The sequence below is a fragment of the Procambarus clarkii genome, chromosome 10 (assembly GCF_040958095.1).
Source record: "Procambarus clarkii isolate CNS0578487 chromosome 10, FALCON_Pclarkii_2.0, whole genome shotgun sequence".
In the NCBI taxonomy this organism is placed as follows: Eukaryota; Metazoa; Arthropoda; class Malacostraca; order Decapoda; family Cambaridae; genus Procambarus; species Procambarus clarkii.
This window is the reverse complement of record NC_091159.1, coordinates 8,734,591-8,756,586: the sequence shown is the minus strand read 5'-3', so window position 1 is coordinate 8,756,586 and position 21,996 is coordinate 8,734,591. Positions and strand designations below refer to the sequence as shown.

Here is a 21,996-nt window from a genome sequence, read left to right as displayed (position 1 = left end):
TGTTGTGACTGTTGTTGAGACTGTTGTTGTGACTGTTGTTGTGACTTATTGTTGTTGTGACTGTTGTTGTTGTTGTGACTGTTGTTGTTGTTGTGACTGTTGTTGTGATTGTTATTGTGACTATTGCTGTGACTGTTGTTGTGACTGTTGCTGTGACTGTTGTTGTGACTATTGTTGTGACTGTTGTTGTGATTGTTGTTGTGACTGTCGTTGTGACTGTTGTTGTGACTTGTTGTGACTGTTGTTGGTGTTGTGACTGTTGTTGTGATTGTTGTTGTGACTGTTGTTGTGATTGTTGTTGTGACTGTTGTTGTTGTGACTGTTGTTGTTGTGACTGTTGTTGTTGTGACTGTTTTTGTTGTGACTGTTGTTGTTGTGATTGTTGATCAAACTGTTGCTGTGACTGTTGTTGTGACTATTGTTGTGACTGTTGCTGTGACTGTTGTTGTGACTGTTGTTGTGACTGTTGATGAGACTGTTGTTGTGACTGTTGTTGTGACTTGTTGAGAATGTTGTTGTGACTGTTGTTGAGACTGTTGTTGTGACTGTTGTTGAAACTGTTGTTGTGACTGTTGTTGTGACTGTCGTTGTGACTATTGTTGTGACTGTTGTTGTTGTTGTTGTGACTGTTGTTGTTGTTGTTGTGACTGTTGTTGTTGTTGTTGTGACTGTTGTTGTGATTGTTGTTGTGACTGTCGTTGTGTCTATTGTTGTGACTGTTGTTGTTGTTGTGACTGTTGTTGTGACTGTTTTTGTTGTGACTGTTGTTTTTGTGACTGTTTTTGTTGTGATTGTTGTTGTGACTGTCGTTGTGACTATTGTTGTGACTGTTGTTGTTGTTGTTGTGACTGTTGTTATGACTGTTGTTGTTGTTGTGACTGTTGCTGTGACTGTTGTTGTGACTATTGTTGTGACTGTTGCTGTGACTGTTGTTGTGACTGTTGTTGTGACTGTTGTTGAGACTGTTGTTGTGACTTGTTGAGACTGTTGTTGTGACTGTTGTCGTTGTTGTGACTGTTGTTCTGACTGTTGTTGTGACTGTTGTTGAGACTGTTGATGTGACTGCTGTTGTGACTGTTGTTGTAACTGTTGTTGTGACTATTGTTGTGACTGTTGTTGTTGTTGTGGCTGTTGTTGAGACTGTTGTTGTGACTGTTGTTGAGACTGTTGTTGTTGTGACTGTTGTTGGTGTTGTGACTGTTGTTGTGACTGTTGTTGTGACTGTTGTTGAGACTGTTGTTGTTGTTGTTGTGACTTGTTGTGACTGTTGTTGAGACTGTTGTTGTTGTTGTGACTGTTGTTGTTGTGACTGTTGTTGTGACTGTTGCTGAGACTGTTGTTGTGACTGTTGTTGAGACTGTTGTTGTTGTTGTGACTGTTGTTGTGACTGTTGTTGAGACTGTTGTTGTTGTTGTAACTGTTGTTGTGACTTGTTGTGACTGTTGTTGAGACTGTTGTTGTTGTTGTGACTGTTGTTGTGACTATTGTTGTGACTGTTGTTGAGACTGTTGTTGTGACTGTTGTTGAGACTGTTGTTGTGACTTGTTGTGACTGTTGTTGTGACTGTTGCTGTGACTGTTGTTGAGACTGTTGTTGTGACTGTTGTTGAGACTGTTGTTGTTGTTGTGACTGTTGTTGTGACTGTTGTTGAGACTGTTGTTGTTGTTGTGACTGTTGTTGTGACTTGTTGAGACTGTTGTTGTTGTTGTGACTGTTGTTGTGACTGTTGTTGAGACTGTTGTTGTGACTGTTGTTGAGACTGTTGTTGTGACTGTTGTTGTGACTGTTGTTGTGACTGTTGCTGTGACTGTTGTTGTGACTGTTGTTGTGACTGTTGTTGAGACTGTTGTTGTTGTTGTGACTGTTGTTGAGACTTGTTGTTGTTGTTGTGACTGTTGTTGTGACTGTTGTTGAGACTGTTGTTGTTGTTGTTGTTGTTGTTGTGACTGTTGTTGTGACTGTTGTTGAGACTGTTGTTGTTGTTGTGACTGTTGTTGTGACTGTTGTTGAGACTGTTGTTCTGACTGTTGTTGTGACTGTTGTTGTGACTGTTGTTGTGACTGTTGTTGAGACTGTTGTTGTTGTTGTGATTGTTGTTGTGACTGTTGTTGAGACTGTTGTTGTGACTGTTGTTGTGACTGTTGTTGAGACTGTTGTTGTGACTGTTGTTGAGACTGTTGTTGCTGTTGTGACTGTTGTTGTGACTGTTGTTGAGACTGTTGTTGTTGTTGTTGTGACTGTTGTTGTGACTTGTTGAGACTGTTGTTGTTGTTGTTGTTGTGACTGTTGTTGTGACTGTTGTTGTGACTGTTGTTGAGACTGTTGTTGTGACTGTTGTTGTGACTGTTGTTGAGACTGTTGTTGTGACTGTTGTTGAGACTGTTGTTGTTGTTGTGACTGTTGTTGTGACTGTTGTTGAGACTGTTGTTGTTGTTGTTGTTGTGACTGTTGTTGTGACTGTTGTTGTGACTGTTGTTGAGACTGTTGTTGTTGTTGTTGTTGTTGTGACTGTTGTTGTTGTGACTGTTGTTGTGACTGTTGTTGAGACTTGTTGTGGCTGTTGTTGAGACTGTTGTTGTGACTGTTGTTGAGACTTGTTGTGACTGTTGTTGAGACTTGTTGTGACTGTTGTTGAGACTGTTGTTGTGACTGTTGTTGTGACTGTTGTTGTGACTGTCGCTGTGACTGTTGTTGTGACTGTTGTTGTGACTGTTGCTGTGACTGTTGTTGGTGTTGTGACTGTTGTTGTGACTGTTGTTGTGACTGTTGTTGAGACTGTTTTGTTGTTATGACTGTTGTTGTGACTGTTGTTGAGACTGTTGTTGTGACTTGTTGTGACTGTTATTGTTGTTGTGACTGTTGTTGTGACTGTTGTTGAGACTGTTGCTGTGACTGTTGTTGTGACTGTTGTTGTGACTGTTGCTGTGACTGTTGCTGTGACTGATGTTGTGACTGTTGTTGTGACTGTTGTTGTGACTGTTGCTGTGACTGATGTTGTGACTGTTGTTGTTACTTGTTGTGACTGTTGTTACGGGGGGGGGGGGGAGGGCACCTCGATAAGCCTAAGCATAGGCTTCCTGTCCTCGGCAACGATAGTTTTTAATTAAATAAATTATTATTATTATTATTATTATTATTATTATTATTATTATTATTATTATTATTATTATTATAAAACTGCACTCAAAATGTAAGGTCAGAACATTAGCAGAGCGTCAGGAAAACATCAGAAAGTCAAACAAATCAGCAGAACGTCAGGAGAACGTCGGGAGACCATCAGAAGAACGTCAGGAGAACATCAGAAGAACGTCAGGAGAACATCAGGAGAACATCAACATAACGTCAGGAGAACATCAGCCGAACGTCAGGAGAACATTAAAAGAACGTCAGGAGAACATCAGCAGAACGTCAGGAGAACATTAAATGATTGTCAGGAGAACATCAGCAGAACGTCAGGAGAACATCAGCCGAACGTCAGGAGAACATTAAAAGAACGTCAGGAGAACATTAAAAGAACGTCAGGAGAACATCAGCAGAACGTCAGGAGAACATTAAAAGATCGTCAGGAGAACATCAGCAGAACGTCAGGAGAACATTAAAAGAACGTCAGGAGAACATCAGCCGAACGTCAAGAGAACATTAAAAGAACGTCAGGAGAACATCAGCAGAACGTCAGGAGAACATTAAAAGAACGTCAGGAGAACATCAGCAGAACGTCAGGAGAACATTAAATGATTGTCAGGAGAACATCAGCAGAACGTCAGGAGAACATCAGCCGAACGTCAGGAGAACATTAAAAGAACGTCAGGAGAACATTAAAAGAACGTCAGGAGAACATCAGCAGAACGTCAGGAGAACATTAAAAGATCGTCAGGAGAACATCAGCAGAACGTCAGGAGAACATTAAAAGAACGTCAGGAGAACATCAGCCGAACGTCAAGAGAACATTAAAAGAACGTCAGGAGAACATCAGCAGAACGTCAGGAGAACATTAAAAGAACGTCAGGAGAACATCAGCAGAACGTCAGGAGAACATCAGAACGTCAGGAGAACATTAAAAGAACGTCAGGAGAACATTAAAAGAACGTCAGGAGAACATCAGCAGAACGTCAGGAGAACATTAAAAGATCGTCAGGAGAACATCAGCAGAACGTCAGGAGAACATTAAAAGAACGTCAGGAGAACATTAAAAGAACGTCAGGAGAACATCAGCAGAACGTCAGGAGAACATTAAAAGAACGTCAGGAGAACATCAGCCGAACGTCAAGAGAACATTAAAAGAACGTCAGGAGAACATCAGCAGAACGTCAGGAGAACATTAAAAGAACGTCAGGAGAACATCAGCAGAACGTCAGGAGAACATCAGCAGAACGTCAGGAGAACATTAAAAGAACGTCAGGAGAACATTAAAAGAACGTCAGGAGAACATCAGCAGAACGTCAGGAGAATATTAAAAGATCGTCAGGAGAACATCAGCAGAACGTCAGGAGAACATTAAAAGAACGTCAGGAGAACATTAAAAGAACGTCAGGAGAACATCAGCAGAACGTCAGGAGAACATTAAAAGAACGTCAGGAGAACATCAGCCGAACGTCAGTAGAACATTAAAAGAACGTCAGGAGAACATCAGCAGAACGTCAGGAGAACATTAAAAAAACGTCAGGAGAACATCAGCAGAACGTCAGGAGAACATTAAAAGATCGTCAGGAGAACATCAGCAGAACGTCAGGAGAACATTAAAAGATCGTCAGGAGAACATCAGCAGAACGTCAGGAGAACATTAAAAGAACGTCAGGAGAACATCAGCAGAACATCAGCTGAATGGTAAGAGAACATCAGTTGGTATGTTGGTAACAATAACATCAGCAGAACGTCACAAAAACATCAGCAGACCGTCATGAGAACGTCAAGAGAACATTAGCAGAACGTCAGGAGAACAGCAGAACATCAGGAGAACATCAGCAGAACGTATGGAGATCATCAGCAGAACGTCAGGAGAACATCAGCAGAACGTCAGAACATCAGCAGAACGTCAGGAGAACATCAGCAGAACGTCAGGAGAACATCAGCAGAACGTCAGGAGAACATCAGCAGAACGTCAGGAGAACATCAGCAGAACGTCAGGAGAACATCAGCAGAACGTCAGGAAAACATCAATAGAAAGTCATAAGAACATCTGCAGAATGTCAGAACATCAGCAGAACACAAGGAGAACAGGACAATTTAAGCATAAAGCCAGAACCCAAAGTAACCAATAATGTAAATTTTGAACTAGCACTTCTGGAAAGGTGCGAAGCAGAGCATTGATACCAACCACCAACGGAGAGTCCAACGAACCACCAACGGAGAGTCCAACGAACCACCAACGGAGAGCCCAACGAACCACCAACGGAGAGACCAACGAACCACCAACGGAGAGTCCAACGAACCACCAATGGAGAGCCCAACGAACCACCAACGGAGAGCCCAACGAACCACCAACGGAGAGTCCAACGAACCACCAACGGAGAGTCCAACGAACCACCAACGGAGAGCCTAACGAACCACCAACGGAGAGTCCAACGAACCTCCAACGGAGAGCCCAACGAACCTCCAACGGAGTCCAACGAACCACCAACGGAGAGTCCAACGAACCACCAACGGAGAGCCCAACGAACCACCAACGGAGAGTCCAACGAACCACCAACGGAGAGCCCAACGAACCACCAACGGAGAGCCCAACGAACCACCAACGGAGAGCCCAACGAACCTCCAACGGAGAGCCCAACAAATCACCAACGGAGAGTCCAACGAACCACCAACGGAGAGCCCAACGAACCTCCAACGGAGAGCCCAACGAACCTCCAACGGAGTCCAACGAACCACCAACGGAGGGCCCAACGAACCACCAACGGAGAGTCCAACGAACCACCAAGAGGTATACTTGGTACCTTCACAAGGTAATCGTCCTCTCGGGTACCGACATTCCAGTGCTCGGACACAAGGACGATCACCGGCCTCGTCTCCCGGTCCACCCCCCCCCCCCCCCCCACCCCCCACCCCTTCCTTATTTTATTAACTCTTCCCCATTGAAATTGAATTTAAATAAATTTATTGAGGTATAAATACACACAAAGGGATGAGGTAACTCAAGCTATTCTCACCCCGTTCAGTACAAAGTGTACTAATGTCTTGTCCCCATCTTCTGCTACGCTAACGACCACTGAAGAAAATGGGACGCTAGAGAAGGAGGACAAGTGTAAACACAGAGTGAGAAAGATTTTTTTCTAGATATGTACAAGAGTTGTTACATTCTTGTACATATAGATCTATATAGATATGAAAGAAAACCAATTTCCTGTAAGATGTAGGTAAGAAACCATGACGAAATTTGAGACAAGCAGAAACAAATTAAGACTGGCAGGGAAAGATAGCACAAGCGATAATAGAGATAGATAAGTTGAGTGATTAATAGAGAGAGGGAGAGAGGGAGACAGGGCGGGACCTGAGTGACCTCCCAGACATTCTTGCCCACCGTCAACAGGGTGCACCTGGCGCGCCCTACACGCTAGGCTTACACTGCTTCCTCAACACTCCTTTAAACTTGGTTATATTTTCTCAAAGGTTTCAACCCTGGCGTCTCTAACACAGACACACAGCTTGCTGGAAGGCTGCCTTCAGGCCAACAGTGTTCATTCAATTTTTGGGGCAAATTTCGTGACCATAATTGAATTAGTCATTATAAAGAGAAGGGCGAGCAGAAAATCCTTGTTAGAAAACTGGACTGGTCCCCCCACCGTAAGTCTAAAGCGACCATTACACCACCATATAGGGACCCTTAACCCCTGCTGATACCCAACTCACACACATTCACGATTTTACCCATTTCTCACCGACGTTTTCTCTGTCCCCTTGATGTACCTCGCCCACGTACAATAAAAGAGTGATAAAACCTCTATCATGACCCCTACAAATGGAAAATTAAGATTGAATTCAGCCAAAGGCATTAAAAAAACCCCACACCGAGGTTGGAACTTGACATACCGCAGGCCAGCCTAGACTAGAGGTAGGCGCCGGCATGGCGGGCCGCGCAGCCAGCCGCCGCCGCTGTTTCTACAGAGGATCGTCCCTGGTGTGTAACCTGGCAACGTTTTTCTCTTTATATTTAGTCCGTCGGCTGATGCAGATGCTGAGACTTGTTAGCGAGCTAGACAGTTTAGGGGCCTCAGTTTCGTTGATAGCTGGAAATTGTCCTGTATAGCCAAGTTTGATGATGTGTTCCTGATGACATAATTGGATTACTCCTGAGGGCAGGGCGCCAGGTGGTCAAACTGCCCGATGGTCAGACGTGGACGATTTTGCGGATGTGACGGTAGTTAATTACACCTAAGGGTTTTAATATGATGGGAGAACGATGTTACCTATTAAAATAGTTGTTCTATTAATTTGTCAGCAAGTTAAGCTGGCGGCATTAATTAAGCATCACTTCAGCGGTATTTTTGAGTGGAACTCCGGGTGATTGCACATATTTTCAGTTTTAAATTACTACTTTTTATACCGAAAATATGCAAATTAGTGAAAATGACGATTTGTCATATTTTGCCCAAATTGAGCTGCAGTTTTCAAAATTCGATGCCTATCTCATCTTAGAAATATGACTTCCCGTCGTGTGTATATATATATATATATATATATATATATATATATATATATATATATATATATATATATATATATATATATATATATATATATATATATGACTTGACTTGACAGGCTTGTTCCCATATATATATATATATATATATATATATATATATATGGGAACAAGCCTGAATGATCCCCAGGCATATATGCAACTGAAAACTCCACACCCAGAAGGGACTTGAACCCATACTGCCAGGAGCACTATGCAACTGGTGTACAGGAGACCTTAACCACTCGACCATCAGTGACCGTAAAAAAGGTGATGGTAGCCGAGACTATTTGCCCATCATCCCGACGGCACTTTGATGGTAATCTTGGGCATAGTTATTGTATCAAATCACCTCATTTTGGTGAGGTCACTGATGGTCGAGTGGTTAAGGTCTCCTGTACACCAGTTGCATAGTGATTCTGGCAGTATGGGTTCGAGTCACTTTTGAGGTGTGGAGTTTTCAGTTGCATATATGCCTGGGGCATATATATTGTGACGATAATCTCTTTCAAGAGAGATTGAGCCTGCTCTTCTCTACATGACGTTACGTATTTTATACAAGATTAAGATGCTACCTTCAAGATACGTCTCCCAGTAGCACAAAACGTTTTGACCAGGAGGCAAAACGTTTCCAAGACTCACCCCCTACTCCACTCCCTCCACGCCGGCTCGTCATCAACCAGCCAACTACCCTTCCCAGCCTGCCTGCTCCTGATTGGTGACTCGCCGACTGCACACCTGCACACTGCACCTCAGCACCCTCTACCTGAGTCGATGTCTGGGCTTGGTCCAGCCACTGAAGTCAGAATATCATTGTGCTCTCAAGCAGTGAAAACTGATATATGCTATATCAGGTGGATGTCTCGCAGCTAGTGCCATATTCTCAGCACCTAATTATTTTTCACCTTTAACTTTATTATTATTGTAGAGTAACTTCATCCCTATTATTCATTTATGTTATATTGTTTTTGACTTGTTGTTTTGCACTGTACATTGCCAAGGGATTGTCTTTGTTTATAATTTGTTTTCTATATTAATTAAAGTTTCATTGTTCATACTATGTGTTTTGCGTGTCTTCCCTTACTTTACCACAGACAAACAGGCAAGCAGTATCTTTTTTGTGTGTGACTAGGCACTGACACCTGCCATTGGAGGACTGCCGAACATCTACACTCCAACACTTTCCCGTCACAATATATATATATATATATATATATATATATATATATATATATATATATATATATATATATATATATATATATATATATATATATAAACAATCGTGCAACGTGTAACTAGCTTCACAAGATTCACTTGCTTAGGTAAACGAACTATGTAGTTCAGTTCCTGAACCGATTGTGCCTCTGTAACCCTTTCCTCCACCGCCTGACTTGACTTGACAGCTGAGTGGACAGCGCATCAGATTCGTAGTCCTGAGGTTCCGGGTTCGATCCCCGGTGGAGGCAGAAACAAATGGGCAGAGTTTCTTTCACCCTGATGCCCATGTTATCTAGCAGTAAATAAGTACCTGGGAGTTAGACATCTGCTACGGGCTGCTTCCTGGGGGGGGGGGGGATGTAACAAAAAGGAGGCCCTGGTCGAGGACCGGGCCGCGGAGTCGCTAATATCTCAGGGAATATGACTCTTGACAGTTATTTTTGTGAGTAAATTAGGGTGATTGCACATAGTTCCAGGCCCGGCCCGGGTCTTCTTGATGGGCTGGTCCCGACCCGGGCCGAGCCTCCCTGGTCGGCTGGTCCCTGGCGGGCTGGTCCCAACCAGGTAAGACCAGCTCTCTGGTGAGCTGGTCTTATTTACTGCTCGGTGAACAGATGCATCAGGGTGAAAGAAACTATGCCCATTTGTTTCCGCCTCGGCCGGTAATCAAACCCGGGCCCATAGTACTACGACTTCCAAGCGCTGTCCACTCTGCCGCGAGGCTCCTATTGTGAAGCCTCATTTGAGTAAACATAACTAATTTTAAAACTGTTTATTTCCTCCCCTTCATTTCTCTTTATTTTGTTTTGGGGTCTACTGAGCACCGCTCACTAATGAACGAATGCCGGGCTGGACAAGAATAAATTCCACTGCACATGAAGAAATTATCTGGCCACAGGTGAGGTTGGACCTTAAAGATATATACATATATCCTTACGTGGCGGGGAAGTCGGCCGGGTTAAGCCCCAAGTCTTCGTGTCTTGGGGCACAGGAGCAGGAAGACACGAGAGTGGTCGGCCTAGTTTTCCACGGGGGGCAAGGCTGTGTTCAGTGGCAACTCTACTCCGAGGATGACTAAGGTGCTCTCCCTGGGTGGACGGTGGCACCGAGGAAGGGGGAAGTAAGACCCAAAGAGAGAGGAGCTCTAGAGAGCGAGAGAGCTACGGCACTAGGAGGCGTTTGTACGTCGAGTACTCTAGTGGTACATCGGCTCCTCATAATGTAGAGTACGCGCCTCACGTGTCGTAATCTGTTTATCTACTGCTTGGTTGGCGGTGACGTGAGTCTGTGGCAATAACCGACTTCCCAGAAGAGCGTCGCATTTTGACGTAAACTTTACCTAAGGCCAAAAATCGTCGTACTTAAAAATTTTTAATTACTTAAAAAATGTAAATTTCGCGAACAGCGAAATTGACATACTGTCCCGTTTTCTGTTTTGGGTCCTCTGGTAGGTTAGGATAAGGGCACTATAGTACGACAGTTTCTTGACGTTGGGAACCCTTAGGAGGACGGGCTGGGATGTATGCGTAGCTTATGGTCAAGTGTCAGACCCAGAACAGTGGGAGAATAGCGAGACAGGAATGTGTGTAGAATTTGGAGAGTGAGAATAGTCTGACAGGTATAGTGTTTTCGTGTTTTTGCAAAAAAAATAAATGATTATGGACTTCGTAGAGTTCATCTGAATGAGCCAGTAGTATTTTTAGAATGTTGCTTCGTCAGTTTCATCCTGAGTTTTCCGTGAATTATTTTTTTAAATTTGCCCCGAGGGGCGAGTTTATTGGGCAGCGCCACTCATGTTGTGAGTGGACACACCGCCATAGCAGCATGTATAACACTCCCCAATAGGAAGAAACCCCACAGGGTTGTTCATCCTGTCACTTGTACCCAGACACAGCTGGGACTTGCTTAACTGTGAACAGCTCCTCAAACTAGATGATTAACATCTGTCAACCCTTAAAATCTGGATTCTACTTGTGGAAAGCGTCTTAAAGTCCCTACTGAGGAACACATCCACCTAGATGACATGATAAGAGAAAACCTCACAATGAATGGACGTTACCTTAAGACATTACCAAACCAAATCAATCATAAATTGTTGTACCTTTATAACTGGGGAAGTTCACATCAAGTTACAGTACTAATTACATACAGTCACAACAACAGCATAGCCCATAGACATTATTGTTACATACATTACAATCACACAAATCTTTATCTGCGACCATATCACACTTTGTGTTCCCTCACACCCTCACACCCTCACACCCTCACACCCTCACACCCTCACACCCTCACACCCTCACACCCTCACACCTGCCGGCGGCAAATTAGAAGAAAATAACCCGGTTTTGGAGACTTTTAATTAGAAAACAACTTTATTAAATACTCTCATTCTAACCCCCATATTTATTCAACAGGTCTCCTCCCTACATACGCCACACGAGTATATGATAACCACTTTATATTCCCAAGGCTACTCTAGTGTGTAAATATTCCAAGGCTACTCTAGTGTGTAAATATTCCAAGGTTACTCTAGTTTGTATATTTAACAATAATTTACCTAAAGGCCACTAACACACTAGTGGCCTCGACGAGGACAGGAGGCTAGCGGCTTGTCAAATGCCCCCCCCCCCACACACACATTTATCCTGATGATTTGTTCAATTTGGATTTTAAAATTCAGCCGTGTTTTGGCATTTACGACTTCGGCGGGTAGGCGGTTCCATGGATTTATAACTCTGTGTGGGAAAAAGCATCTCCTGTTCTCGGTCTTACATTGTAGCTTCTTGAGCTTGAAACCGTGTTACTCTAGTGTATATATATTACAAGGTTACATTAGGTCACCTGAGAATATAAACACACTAATGAAACCTTCTAAAACTAGAGCAACCTTGGATGTATACAAACTAGAGCAACCTTGGAATGTATACAAACTAGAGCAACCTTGGAATGTATACAAACTAGAGCAACCTTGGAATGTATACAAACTAGAGCAACCTTGGATGTATACAAACTAGAACAACCTTGGAATGTATACAAATTAGAGTAACCTCAGATGACTTAAAAATATTTTAATTATACTAGAATAACTTTGGAATATACACAAAGTTGACCTGCTTTGGAATATATTGACACTAGAGTAACCTTGGAATATATTCAAAGTAGAACAATCTTGGAATATACTAACACTAGACTTACCTTAGAATGCATACGATGTTGAGCAACCTTGGAATATAATAATAATAATAATAATAATAATAATTAATATTATTATTATTTTTATTTTTATTTAGGCAAAAGTACTATAATATATGATAAAAGTAGAGCAATCTTGGAGTATATACACACTAGAGTGTGTATATTCTCCAAGAGCTTGTTTGAAGTTAAGTATGGTGATACATAGACCATATATGCATTAAACTTTCATAGAGCCAAATATATGTCTGGCAGAGGGTCCCAGTTGTACAGTGGGGTTCGTTTTCGACTCACAATCGAGAATTTCGGGTTCAATTCCCGGGCGGGACAGAAATGGTTGGGGGCATTTACTTTCACCTAATGCCCCTGTCCACCTATCAGTAAATAGGTATCCAAGAGTTTCGTCAGCTTCATGTGGGGTTGCATCCTGGGGATGGCCAGTAATTCAGCCCTGGGGTGTTGGGGGCCTCGATATAAACCTGACATGTATATATGCACTGGCTGCCTGTCCCTCGACACTGAATTATTATTATGGGATTATATGAGAAACCTAAATCTTTTATTATTAGTTTATCCTTAAATAGCAAAACTTGCAAGATAATATTAAAGAAAATGTTAATTTTTTCATGGATGACTAAATAAAATGCATAGTGACACTAATTCATTGTAATAATAAAAAGAATAATAATAATTCATTGTGTCGGGGGACAGGCAGCCACTATATATATATATATATATATATATATATATATATATATATATATATATATATATGTATATATATATATATATATATATATATATATATATATATATTCATAGTAGTCTTATATCGAGGTCTTCCCAAATGTCGACTTGCTGACCCTCCCCAGGATCCAACCTCAACAATATTTTTGTGTATTAACAAGCATAGGTATACACAGCAATGTGCTGCTCCCCTATTCTATATGAAAGATAACACAGTGTAGATCAAAAACTAACGATAAGTTAATCTAATATCCCCATCTCACAGGATAGTTAGTCATACATGGAATCAGGAGAGAACATGAAATGTAAGGTGATCTATTAGCCTCCGCTAGCAATATTTGCCACAGCGCAAGAATATCTTCCCATATTCCTGTGTGTATGAAGTAATTACAGAGCTCATTTATAACATTTGGTCTGAAGTCACTGATAACAGGGCAATCACAGATATAATGTTTGACTAATAGCAAATAATTAAAGAAATATACATACAATTATAAATGTTATATATATATAAGGTAACATATATAATAAAATAAAGGAATATAATGAGAATAAAACTCAGAACGCGAAAAACATTATCAAAGTACATAGAGGCAGTAATTATGAGTTATTACAAACAGAATCAACACAGAATGAATAGGATGAAAGTACAATATTTATTTATATCAGTAATCTGTACACTAGTTGATTAACGGTTGAGAGGCGGCACCAAAGAGACAAAGCTTAATCCCCGCAAGCACAATTAGGTGAGTACTGGTGTACAGATTTTTTAGCTTACTGGGCACTTATCATATCTACATTTAAAACTGTGTATGGAGTCAGCCTCCACCACATCACTGCTTAATGTATTCCATTTGTTAACTACTCTGACACCGAACAAATTCTTTCTGATATCTCTGTGGCTCAAATGGGTACAAAGTTTCCATCTGTGTCCCCTTGTTCGTGTTCCATCCGTGCTAAAGAATGTCTTTATCCACCCTGTCAATTCCCCTGAGAATTTTGAAGGTGGTTATCATGTCTCCCCATACTCTTCTGTTTTCCAGGGACGTGAGGTTTAGCTTCCTTAGCCTTTCATTGTAGCTCATACCTCTCAGTTCTGGGACAAGTCTGGTGACATTCCTCTGAATCTTCTCTAACTTTGTCTTGTGTTCAACTAGGTATGGACTCCAGGAAGGAGCTGCATACTCTAGGATTGGTCTGACATAAGTGGTATAAAAGGTCCTGAACGATTCTTTACACAAGTTTCTAAAGGCAGTTCTTATGTTGGCCAGCCTAGCATATGCCGCTGGTGATATCCTTTTGATGTAGGCTTCTGGGGACAGGTTCGGTGTGATATCAACCCCCAGATCTTTCTCTCTATTTGACTCTTGCTGGATTTCACCTCCCAGATGGTACCTTGTGTTCAGTCTTCTGCTTCCTTCGCCTAATTTCATTACTTTACAATTTCCTGAGTTGAACTTTAGTAGCCATTTTCTAGACCATTCCTCCAGTTTGTCCACGTCGTCTTGTAGTCTCTGTCTATCTTTATCTGTCTTGATTCTTCTCATAATTTTTGTATCATCAGCAAACATTGAGAGGAATGAGTCTATACCCTCTGGAAGATCGTTTACATATATTAGAAACAGGATGGTTTCAAGTACTGAGCCCTGTGGAACCCCGCTGGTAACATCTTGCCACTCAGGTCTCTTCCCCCCCCCCCTCACAGTTACTCGCTGTTTCCTGTTGCTTAGATACTCCCTTATCCATTGGAGCACCTTACCTTTTACTTCCCTCTTTTGCTTCAACTTTTGTAACAGCCTTTTATGGGGTACTGTGTCAAAGGCTTTCTGACAGTCCAAGAAAATGCAGTCTGCCTACCCTTCTTTTTCTTGACTAATTTTTGTTGCTTGGTCATAGAATTCTATTAAACCCGTGAGGCACGATTTCCCATCTCTGAACCCATGTTGGTGGTTGTGGTGTTTGTGTGTTACTGAGGAAGTCTTGGTTGTAGGGTTGATGTAAAGTCATGACTTGGTTACTGACTTTAATACTTAATATGATTACATGACTAGTAGCTACCAAGCTTGGCGGGCGTCCTGTACGCTCTCTTGTTTACCTTCTGTCTCTCTCTGGCGTCCCAGCCGCCGCACATAGAAAACGGATGGTACCATTTTCTGTGAACATGACATCCCTCCTTTTCTTTAAAAAGAATGAATACAGGATGTCTACCATGCTTGTAGCACAAAGCAAAGTTATTGACACAAAGTAAGTTATTAACATGTCAAGAGATACTGCATACATTTAACATTAATTAAGCACACAAAGAATTTAAACAACTTAATCTTTTCCACAAAGGATTTCAATGTTAAAAATACATATGCAATGTTAAACAAACATGAAAGAAACTGTAATACAAAGTTACAAAATATTGAATGAGATATCTGCATTATTCAAACAATATTAAATTTAGTTTAGCACAATAAGTAAATACTTTTCATTACATAGGAACACAATTAATCATCAAATCGTGTAGGGCGTTTAACATGACGTTTAGGACGAGAGTCCTTAAATGCAATAACATCCCTTGATGATTTGTTTGTCGGGTTATAACTATTTTTTTCTTTTTCTTTTGCACGACTTTGCACTTCATCATTTTCTACACTAGTTGGAATCACTTTGAAATAAGCCATATTACGTGTTATACTATGATCTCTATTACTAGCTGTTACCATAGTTCCTTTTACACTAATCACTTTATATGGTTTTGTATCATACGGCATATCTAACTTTCCCTCTTTTTTCTTTTTAACGAGAACAGTGTCACCAACCTTTATGAACTGTTCCTTTGCACGTTGATCATGAGCAATTTTCATTTTGCCCTTGGCTAGTGCATCCTTCTGAGCGAGACGTTTATCCGTTACCTCGGCTGGCATGACGGGTAGTGCGATTCTCATAGGACGTCCAAATAAAAGTTCACCAGGTGACTTGCCCAGTGTTCCATGCGGTGTTGCACGGTAGTTCCTGAGAAAAGCATACATAGCTTGTTTCCAGGATCGTCCTTCGGCATGAGCACAGCATACCGCTTTCATGAGAAGTTGCATGAATCTCTCAACTTCTCCATTTGCTTGAGGATGTAGTGGCATCACACGGCGGTGTTTGAATCCAATATGCTCAGAAAAGTTGACGAAGTCTTGTCCATTGAATGGCGGTCCATTGTCTGTCTTGACAACTTCAGGAATGCCAAAGTTTGAAAAGATCTTGTCGAGTTTCGGGACGACAGCCTTTGCAGATGTGGAAGTGATGATTTCTACTTCTGGATAACGTGAGTGATCATCAATGCCTACCATCAAGTACTCTCCAGTTGGTAGTGGTCCGCAGAAGTCCATTGATACTTCCGTCCATGGTGCAGCAGGTAGTGGTGAAGGTTGTAGAGGTGTTGGTGTTGAAGTATCCACTGCAGCTTGGCAAGGGACACAGGCATCATGCATATCCTTTGCTTGACGATCAATGCCAGGAAACCACACCTTTTCTCGTAGCAGCTGTTTCGTCCTAACAAGACCTTGGTGTCCTTGATGTGCAAGCTTCAGAGCACGTTGCTGGAGAACAGCTGGAATCACGATACGAGTACCTCGCAGCACAGTGTCGCGTTGTTGCGTAACACTTAATTCTGTCTGGATGCGTTCAAGTGCTTTGAATGCATCTTGGTCAACTCCTGAGGGTGGGATGCGTGGAAACTTTTTCTTAGTCAATGCATCCACTGTTGCTTGCAGAGTTGGGTCCTCTAGGGTTGCAGTACGGATTTCATCAAGAGTGAGAGCCTTAGGGACTGCATCACAGGTTACAGAGTGTACATATTCCTCGGCAACTTGCTGATGCTTGGTGATGGTGAAACTGTTGGCAGGATGTCGACTGATGTAATCAGCGGGATTGCCTGCACCCGGCTTGTATTTCACCGTAAAGTTGTATGGTTGCAGACGAAGAGCCCATCTCTCAATGCGAGCTGGTGGTTTGGACTTTGGATTATTGAAGATGGTCTCCAACGGTTTGTGGTCAGTGACTATCGTGGTGAAGGGTGCACCAAGCAGATACACATTGAAGTGTTCACAGCCCCATACAAGAGCAAGAGCTTCCTTCTCTGTCTGACTGTATCGTTGCTCAACATCTGTGAGAGAACGGCTGGCGTAGGCAATTACTACTCTGGAATCTGGTTGACCAGGTTTGTGTTGGGCTAAAACAGCACCTAAACCAACAGGACTAGCATCCACCGTTAACTCAGTGTCCATTGATGGATCAAAGTATGCAGCAGTCGCATTCTCTACTAGTGCATCTTTCACAGCATCAAATGCATTTTGCTCGATATCGCTCCAGTACCATGATGCATTTTTCTTCAGGAGCTCACGTAGAGGCTTCGTAATGGTAGCAAAATCTGGAATGAAGCGAGAACAGTAGTTTGCCATTCCCAGAAAACTATGTACTTCAGTGGACGTTGAAGGAGGTGCAGCATTCTTGATATCTGTAACTTTCTTAGGATCTGGAGACAGACCTTTGTCACTAAGTACATGTCCAAAGAATTCAATTTTATGTTGATTGAACTCACACTTTGCTCGGCTTAGCATCAAATTCTTTTCTCGTAAGCGTTGCAATGTTGCACGAAGAGCTTTGTCGTGTTCAGCTTGGGTACGGCCATAAACAATGATGTCATCAGACATGTTGTCAGCATTAGGTATGTCTTGCAATACCTGGCTGATGGTGTGCTGGAATACCTCGGCAGCACTGTTGATACCAAAACTCAGGCGCTTGTACCTATACAGACCTCGATGTGTCGTAAACGTTGTGATGAAGCGACTCTCATCATCAAGTTCAAGCTGATGATAGCCCTTGTTTAAATCTAACTTGCTGAATACAGTTGCACCATTCAAGCGGTAGATCATATCATCTACAGTGGGTGTAGGATGGCGTCCACGCATTATTGCCTTGTTGGGAACACGCATGTCCACACAAATGCGTATCTCATCTGGATTCTTCGGCTTTGGTGGAGTGACAATTGGGCTTACCCATGGTGTTGGGCCTGTTACTGGTTCAATGATATCTAGTTCCATCAGCCTATCCAGTTCGGCATCAACTTTCTTGCGAGTATGGAATGGTTGTCGGCGATGTGGTTGGGCAACTGGAATTACATCTGGGTTGATATGCAGATGTACTTTGCTATCAGTATAACAACCTATGGATTTAAATCGATCAGAAAATTCAGCAACAATACCATCAACATTGTTTGCAGATTCCACTGCTACAGCATTAGAAAGCTGAAGTAGCCCCAATTTGGTTGAAGTCTTGTAACTGAGTAAAGACTCCTTTGCATTCCTAACAACATGGAATGTAGTAATGAGCATTGCATTCTTTGACTTAATCTCTGCAGTGAAAGTTCCAATCACTGGCAAGGCTAACTTTGAAGCATAGGCAGTGGCTTTGCCATTATAGTTCTCAAGCTTTGGGAACTGTTTTTTAAATTTTTCATAGTGGCACTCAGCCATGGTGTCAATGTTTGATCCAGAGTCAATAAGAACTTTGAGACAAATACCAGCAATGTATACACATGTCTCTGGGTTGTTTGGAAGATCATTCCATTCTGTGATTGCTTGTACTCCATGAGTATAATCACATTCACTGTCATCTGAGACTGGTTGTAATGAAATGTTGTCTTGTACATTATTAACATTCTGGATATGAGGTGCAATATTGTGTTTACCACCTCGACCCCTATGACCTGATCCTCGTACAGTGCTTTTATTCATTAACTGTGGTTTCTTAAGTGCAGAACGACACATAGCACCAAAATGACCTAGTTTTCCACACTCATAGCACTTCTTACCTTGAGCAGGACAAACATTATCTTGGTGTGGGTAGTCTCCTCCACAATTGTAACATTTATTGTTGACACCCTCTGATGTGGGTCGTTGTGACTGCTTGAGCCTTGTTCCTTGACCCCAGTTGTGACGTAGTTCTCGGCTAAATTTACTGTTAGGTTTGCCATGATATCTTCTTTGATCACGGTGTCCTCCCTGAACCTTACGTACCTCATCACTGTTAGTAACAGTGGCAGAACCGTTATTGGCACTGCACTCCATGACACGAGCATCACGTGCAGCATCTTCCATTCGACGAGCAATATCCAGTATCTTGGTAAGAGAACTGTCATCATCAACAAGTTCTAGAGCTCTTCGACGAAGACGTGTAGATGTGCATGATTCAATTATTTGCTGTTTGATTTCTTTGTCAACATCAGCAAACTCACAATGGGCTGCTAAACCCTGCAGACGTGTGTGGTATTGATCCACAGTTTCATTAGAGAGTTGTTTTGCTCTCCTGAAATGCATAATTTCCATAGCAGTATTTTGCCTTGGTTTGAAATGCTCTGTTAGTTTGGCTTTGGCAGTGTCATAATCTTTGGCACCACCAGTGTCTTTCAGTGTGTCAAAGATGTCACAAACTCTATCACCTGCATAATGAAGTAGAAAGGCACGCTTTCTTTCAGCACTTTTGATGTCAGAAACTATCAACAAATTTTCAAACTTTTTAAGCCATTTGACCCACCTCTGTGACAGGTTTGTCTGGTCACAGTCAGGATCAAATGCAGGAAACTGAGGTATATTTGCCATATTTTACTGAATAAATGTAAACTTATCACTTAAATGTTCCTCAGAATATTAAACACTTACTGCACTGAATATGTTAGTCAAGAATTCACTGTAATTACTTTAATTTTGCAAAGCACACAAGCATTTTAATGCAAAAGTTCACAACAGTGCACAATATAGCAGCAACTGACTTCTTACCTAGCCCTTGTGTACATGTGTTGTTCCTACTCACAGCAGCAGCACAGCAGTTGGCACGGCAGTTGGTACAGCAGTTGGTACGGCAGCAGTTGGTACAGCAGTTGGTGCAGCAGTTGGTGCAGCAGTTGGTGCAGCAGTTGGTACAGCAGTCAATTCAGTGTGATGAATTTTGTAGCACGAAGCGTTGTTTCGTAACCAAAACATCAGGTTTTGTACACATCAAAGCGTCGTTTCGTACACAACGCCGGCAGATTCCTCAGTACACAGTTTCTTCAGCACAGCTTGGGTAGCACACAGCATCGGTTAGCACACAGCATCGTTTAGCACACAGCATCGGTTAGCACACAGCATCGGTTAACATACAGCATCTGGTATGGCGCTCACAGCTTCTCTTCCTCCTCCAGGCAGCATGCTTCTCCCTTGTGTTTGAAACTGAACAAATACCTGCGTTCACAGTTCATCCTCGTCGCCAATGTGGTGTTTGTGTGTTACTGAGGAAGTCTTGGTTGTAGGGTTGATGTAAAGTCATGACTTGGTTACTGACTTTAATACTTAATATGATTACATGACTAGTAGCTACCAAGCTTGGCGGGCGTCCTGTACGCTCTTGTTTTCCTTCTGTCTCTCTCTGGCGTCCCAGCCGCCGCACATAGAAAACGGATGGTACCATTTTCTGTGAACATGACAGTGGTGTGTTACAAAGTTATTTCCCTCCAGATGCTCTACGAGCCTTTTCCTCACGATCTTCTCCATCACCTTGCATGGTATACAAGTTAGGGAAACTGGCCTGTAGTTTAGTGCCTCTTGCCTGTCACCCTTCTTGTATATTGGGACTACATTAGCTGTCTTCCAGTAGGTCCTCCGTTTCCAGTGGCCTGTTGTATATCATAGAGAGTGGCACACTTAGTGTTTCTGCACTCTCTTTTAGTATCCACTGTGAGATTCTGTCAGGCCCAACAGCCTTTGACAGTTATCACTGTGGGTGGGAGAAGCCAGGAGGTGGGGCAAAGGCTGCAGTCATCCCACAACAGACTTACTCCTGGGAACCTATTTACTGCTAAATGAACAGGTGCATTATGTGGTAGGAAATGTGCCCAACCATTTCTCTCTCGGCCGGGATTCGAACCCGAGATTTCCGATTATGAATCGAGAACGAACGCAACTGTCCTACCTAGACCCTATGTAGAACTATATCCGGTCCCCTTGATAGATTCTTTCGAGGTGGTGGTGATGGGGCAGGTTCTGAACATATTTTAATTGAATTGTGGTCTCTAATGTAATTCCGGGTCACTGACCATTGGCAGCTGAGATATGTTCTAAATGAGATGTACGAGTTCTCCAACGTCCAACGATGATACGGGAGCTCATCACCACACGGACGAACGCTGTAGTACTCTCTGGGGTTTTGCTGTAGGTGCTACTGTAGAAGCAGCAGCAGCAACAGCAGCAGCAGCAAAAGCAGTAGCAACAGCAGCAGCAGCAGTAGCAGTAGCAACAGCAGCAGCTGCAGTAGCAGCAGTAGCAGCAGCAGTAGCAGCAGCAGTAGCAGCAGCAGTAGCAGCAGCAGTAGTAGCAGCAGCAGCAGCAGTAGCAGCAGCAGCAGTAGCAGCTGCAGTAGCAGCAGTAGCAGCAGCAGTAGCAGCAGTAGCAACAGCAGCAGTAGCAGTAGCAACAACAGCAGCAGCAGCAGTAGCAACAGCAGTAGCTGCAGTAGCAGCAGTAGCAGCAGCAATAGCAGCAGTAGCAGCAGCAGCAGTAGCAGCAGCAGTAGCAGCAGCAGTAGCAGCAGTAGCAGCAGCAGTAGCAGCAGCAGCAGTAGCAGCAGCAGTAGCAGCAGTAGCAGCAGCAGCAGCAGCAGCAGCAGCAGCAGTAGCAGCAGCAGCAGTAGCAGCAGCAGTAGCAGCAGCAGCAGCAGCAGCAGTAGCAACAGCAGTAGCTGCAGTAGCAGCAGTAGCAGCAGCAATAGCAGCAGTAGCAGCAGCAGCAGCAGTAGCAGCAGCAGCAGTAGCAGCAGCAGTAGCAGCAGCAGTAGCAGCAGCAGTAGCAGCAGCAGTAGCAGCAGTAGCAGCAGCAGCAGTAGCAGCAGCAGTAGCAGCAGTAGCAGCAGCAGTAGCAGCAGCAGCAGTAGCAGCAGCAGTAGCAGCAGCAGCAGTAGCAGCAGCAGTAGCAGCAGCAGTAGCAGCAGCAGCAGTAGCAGCAGCAGTAGCAGCAGTAGCAGCAGCAGTAGCAGCAGTAGCAGCAGCAGTAGCAGCAGCAGTAGCAGCAGCAGCAGTAGCAGCAGCAGTAGCAGCAGCAGCAGTAGCAGCAGCAGCAGTAGCAGCAGCAGTAGCAGCAGCAGTAGCAGTA

At 43.0% G+C, this 21,996-nt stretch overlaps 1 protein-coding gene across 1 annotated transcript; it reads left to right on the top strand.

Moving 5' to 3' along the window:
• The first annotated feature begins 4,970 nt into the window (after positions 1 to 4,970).
• On the top strand, positions 4,971 to 7,498 carry LOC123748408 (uncharacterized). The gene is made up of 4 exons (XM_045730599.1): positions 4,971 to 5,185; positions 5,276 to 5,917; positions 6,153 to 6,249; positions 7,433 to 7,498. Exons 1-4 carry the CDS (start codon positions 4,971 to 4,973, stop codon positions 7,496 to 7,498), a joined length of 1,020 nt encoding a protein of 339 aa, XP_045586555.1.
• Positions 7,499 to 21,996: the final 14,498 nt, after the last annotated feature.

Bases quoted from the DNA above. Each gene is read 5' to 3' on its own strand.
- LOC123748408 (XM_045730599.1), top strand. From the start codon at position 4,971: ATGGAGATCATCAGCAGAACGTCAGGAGAACATCAGCAGAACGTCAGA. The intron at 5,918-6,152 runs GTATACTTGGTA...CACCCCGTTCAG, and splicing joins GTCCAACGAACCACCAAGAG to TACAAAGTGTACTAATGTCT. The intron at 6,250-7,432 runs GTGAGAAAGATT...TTAATTTGTCAG, and splicing joins AGGACAAGTGTAAACACAGA to CAAGTTAAGCTGGCGGCATT.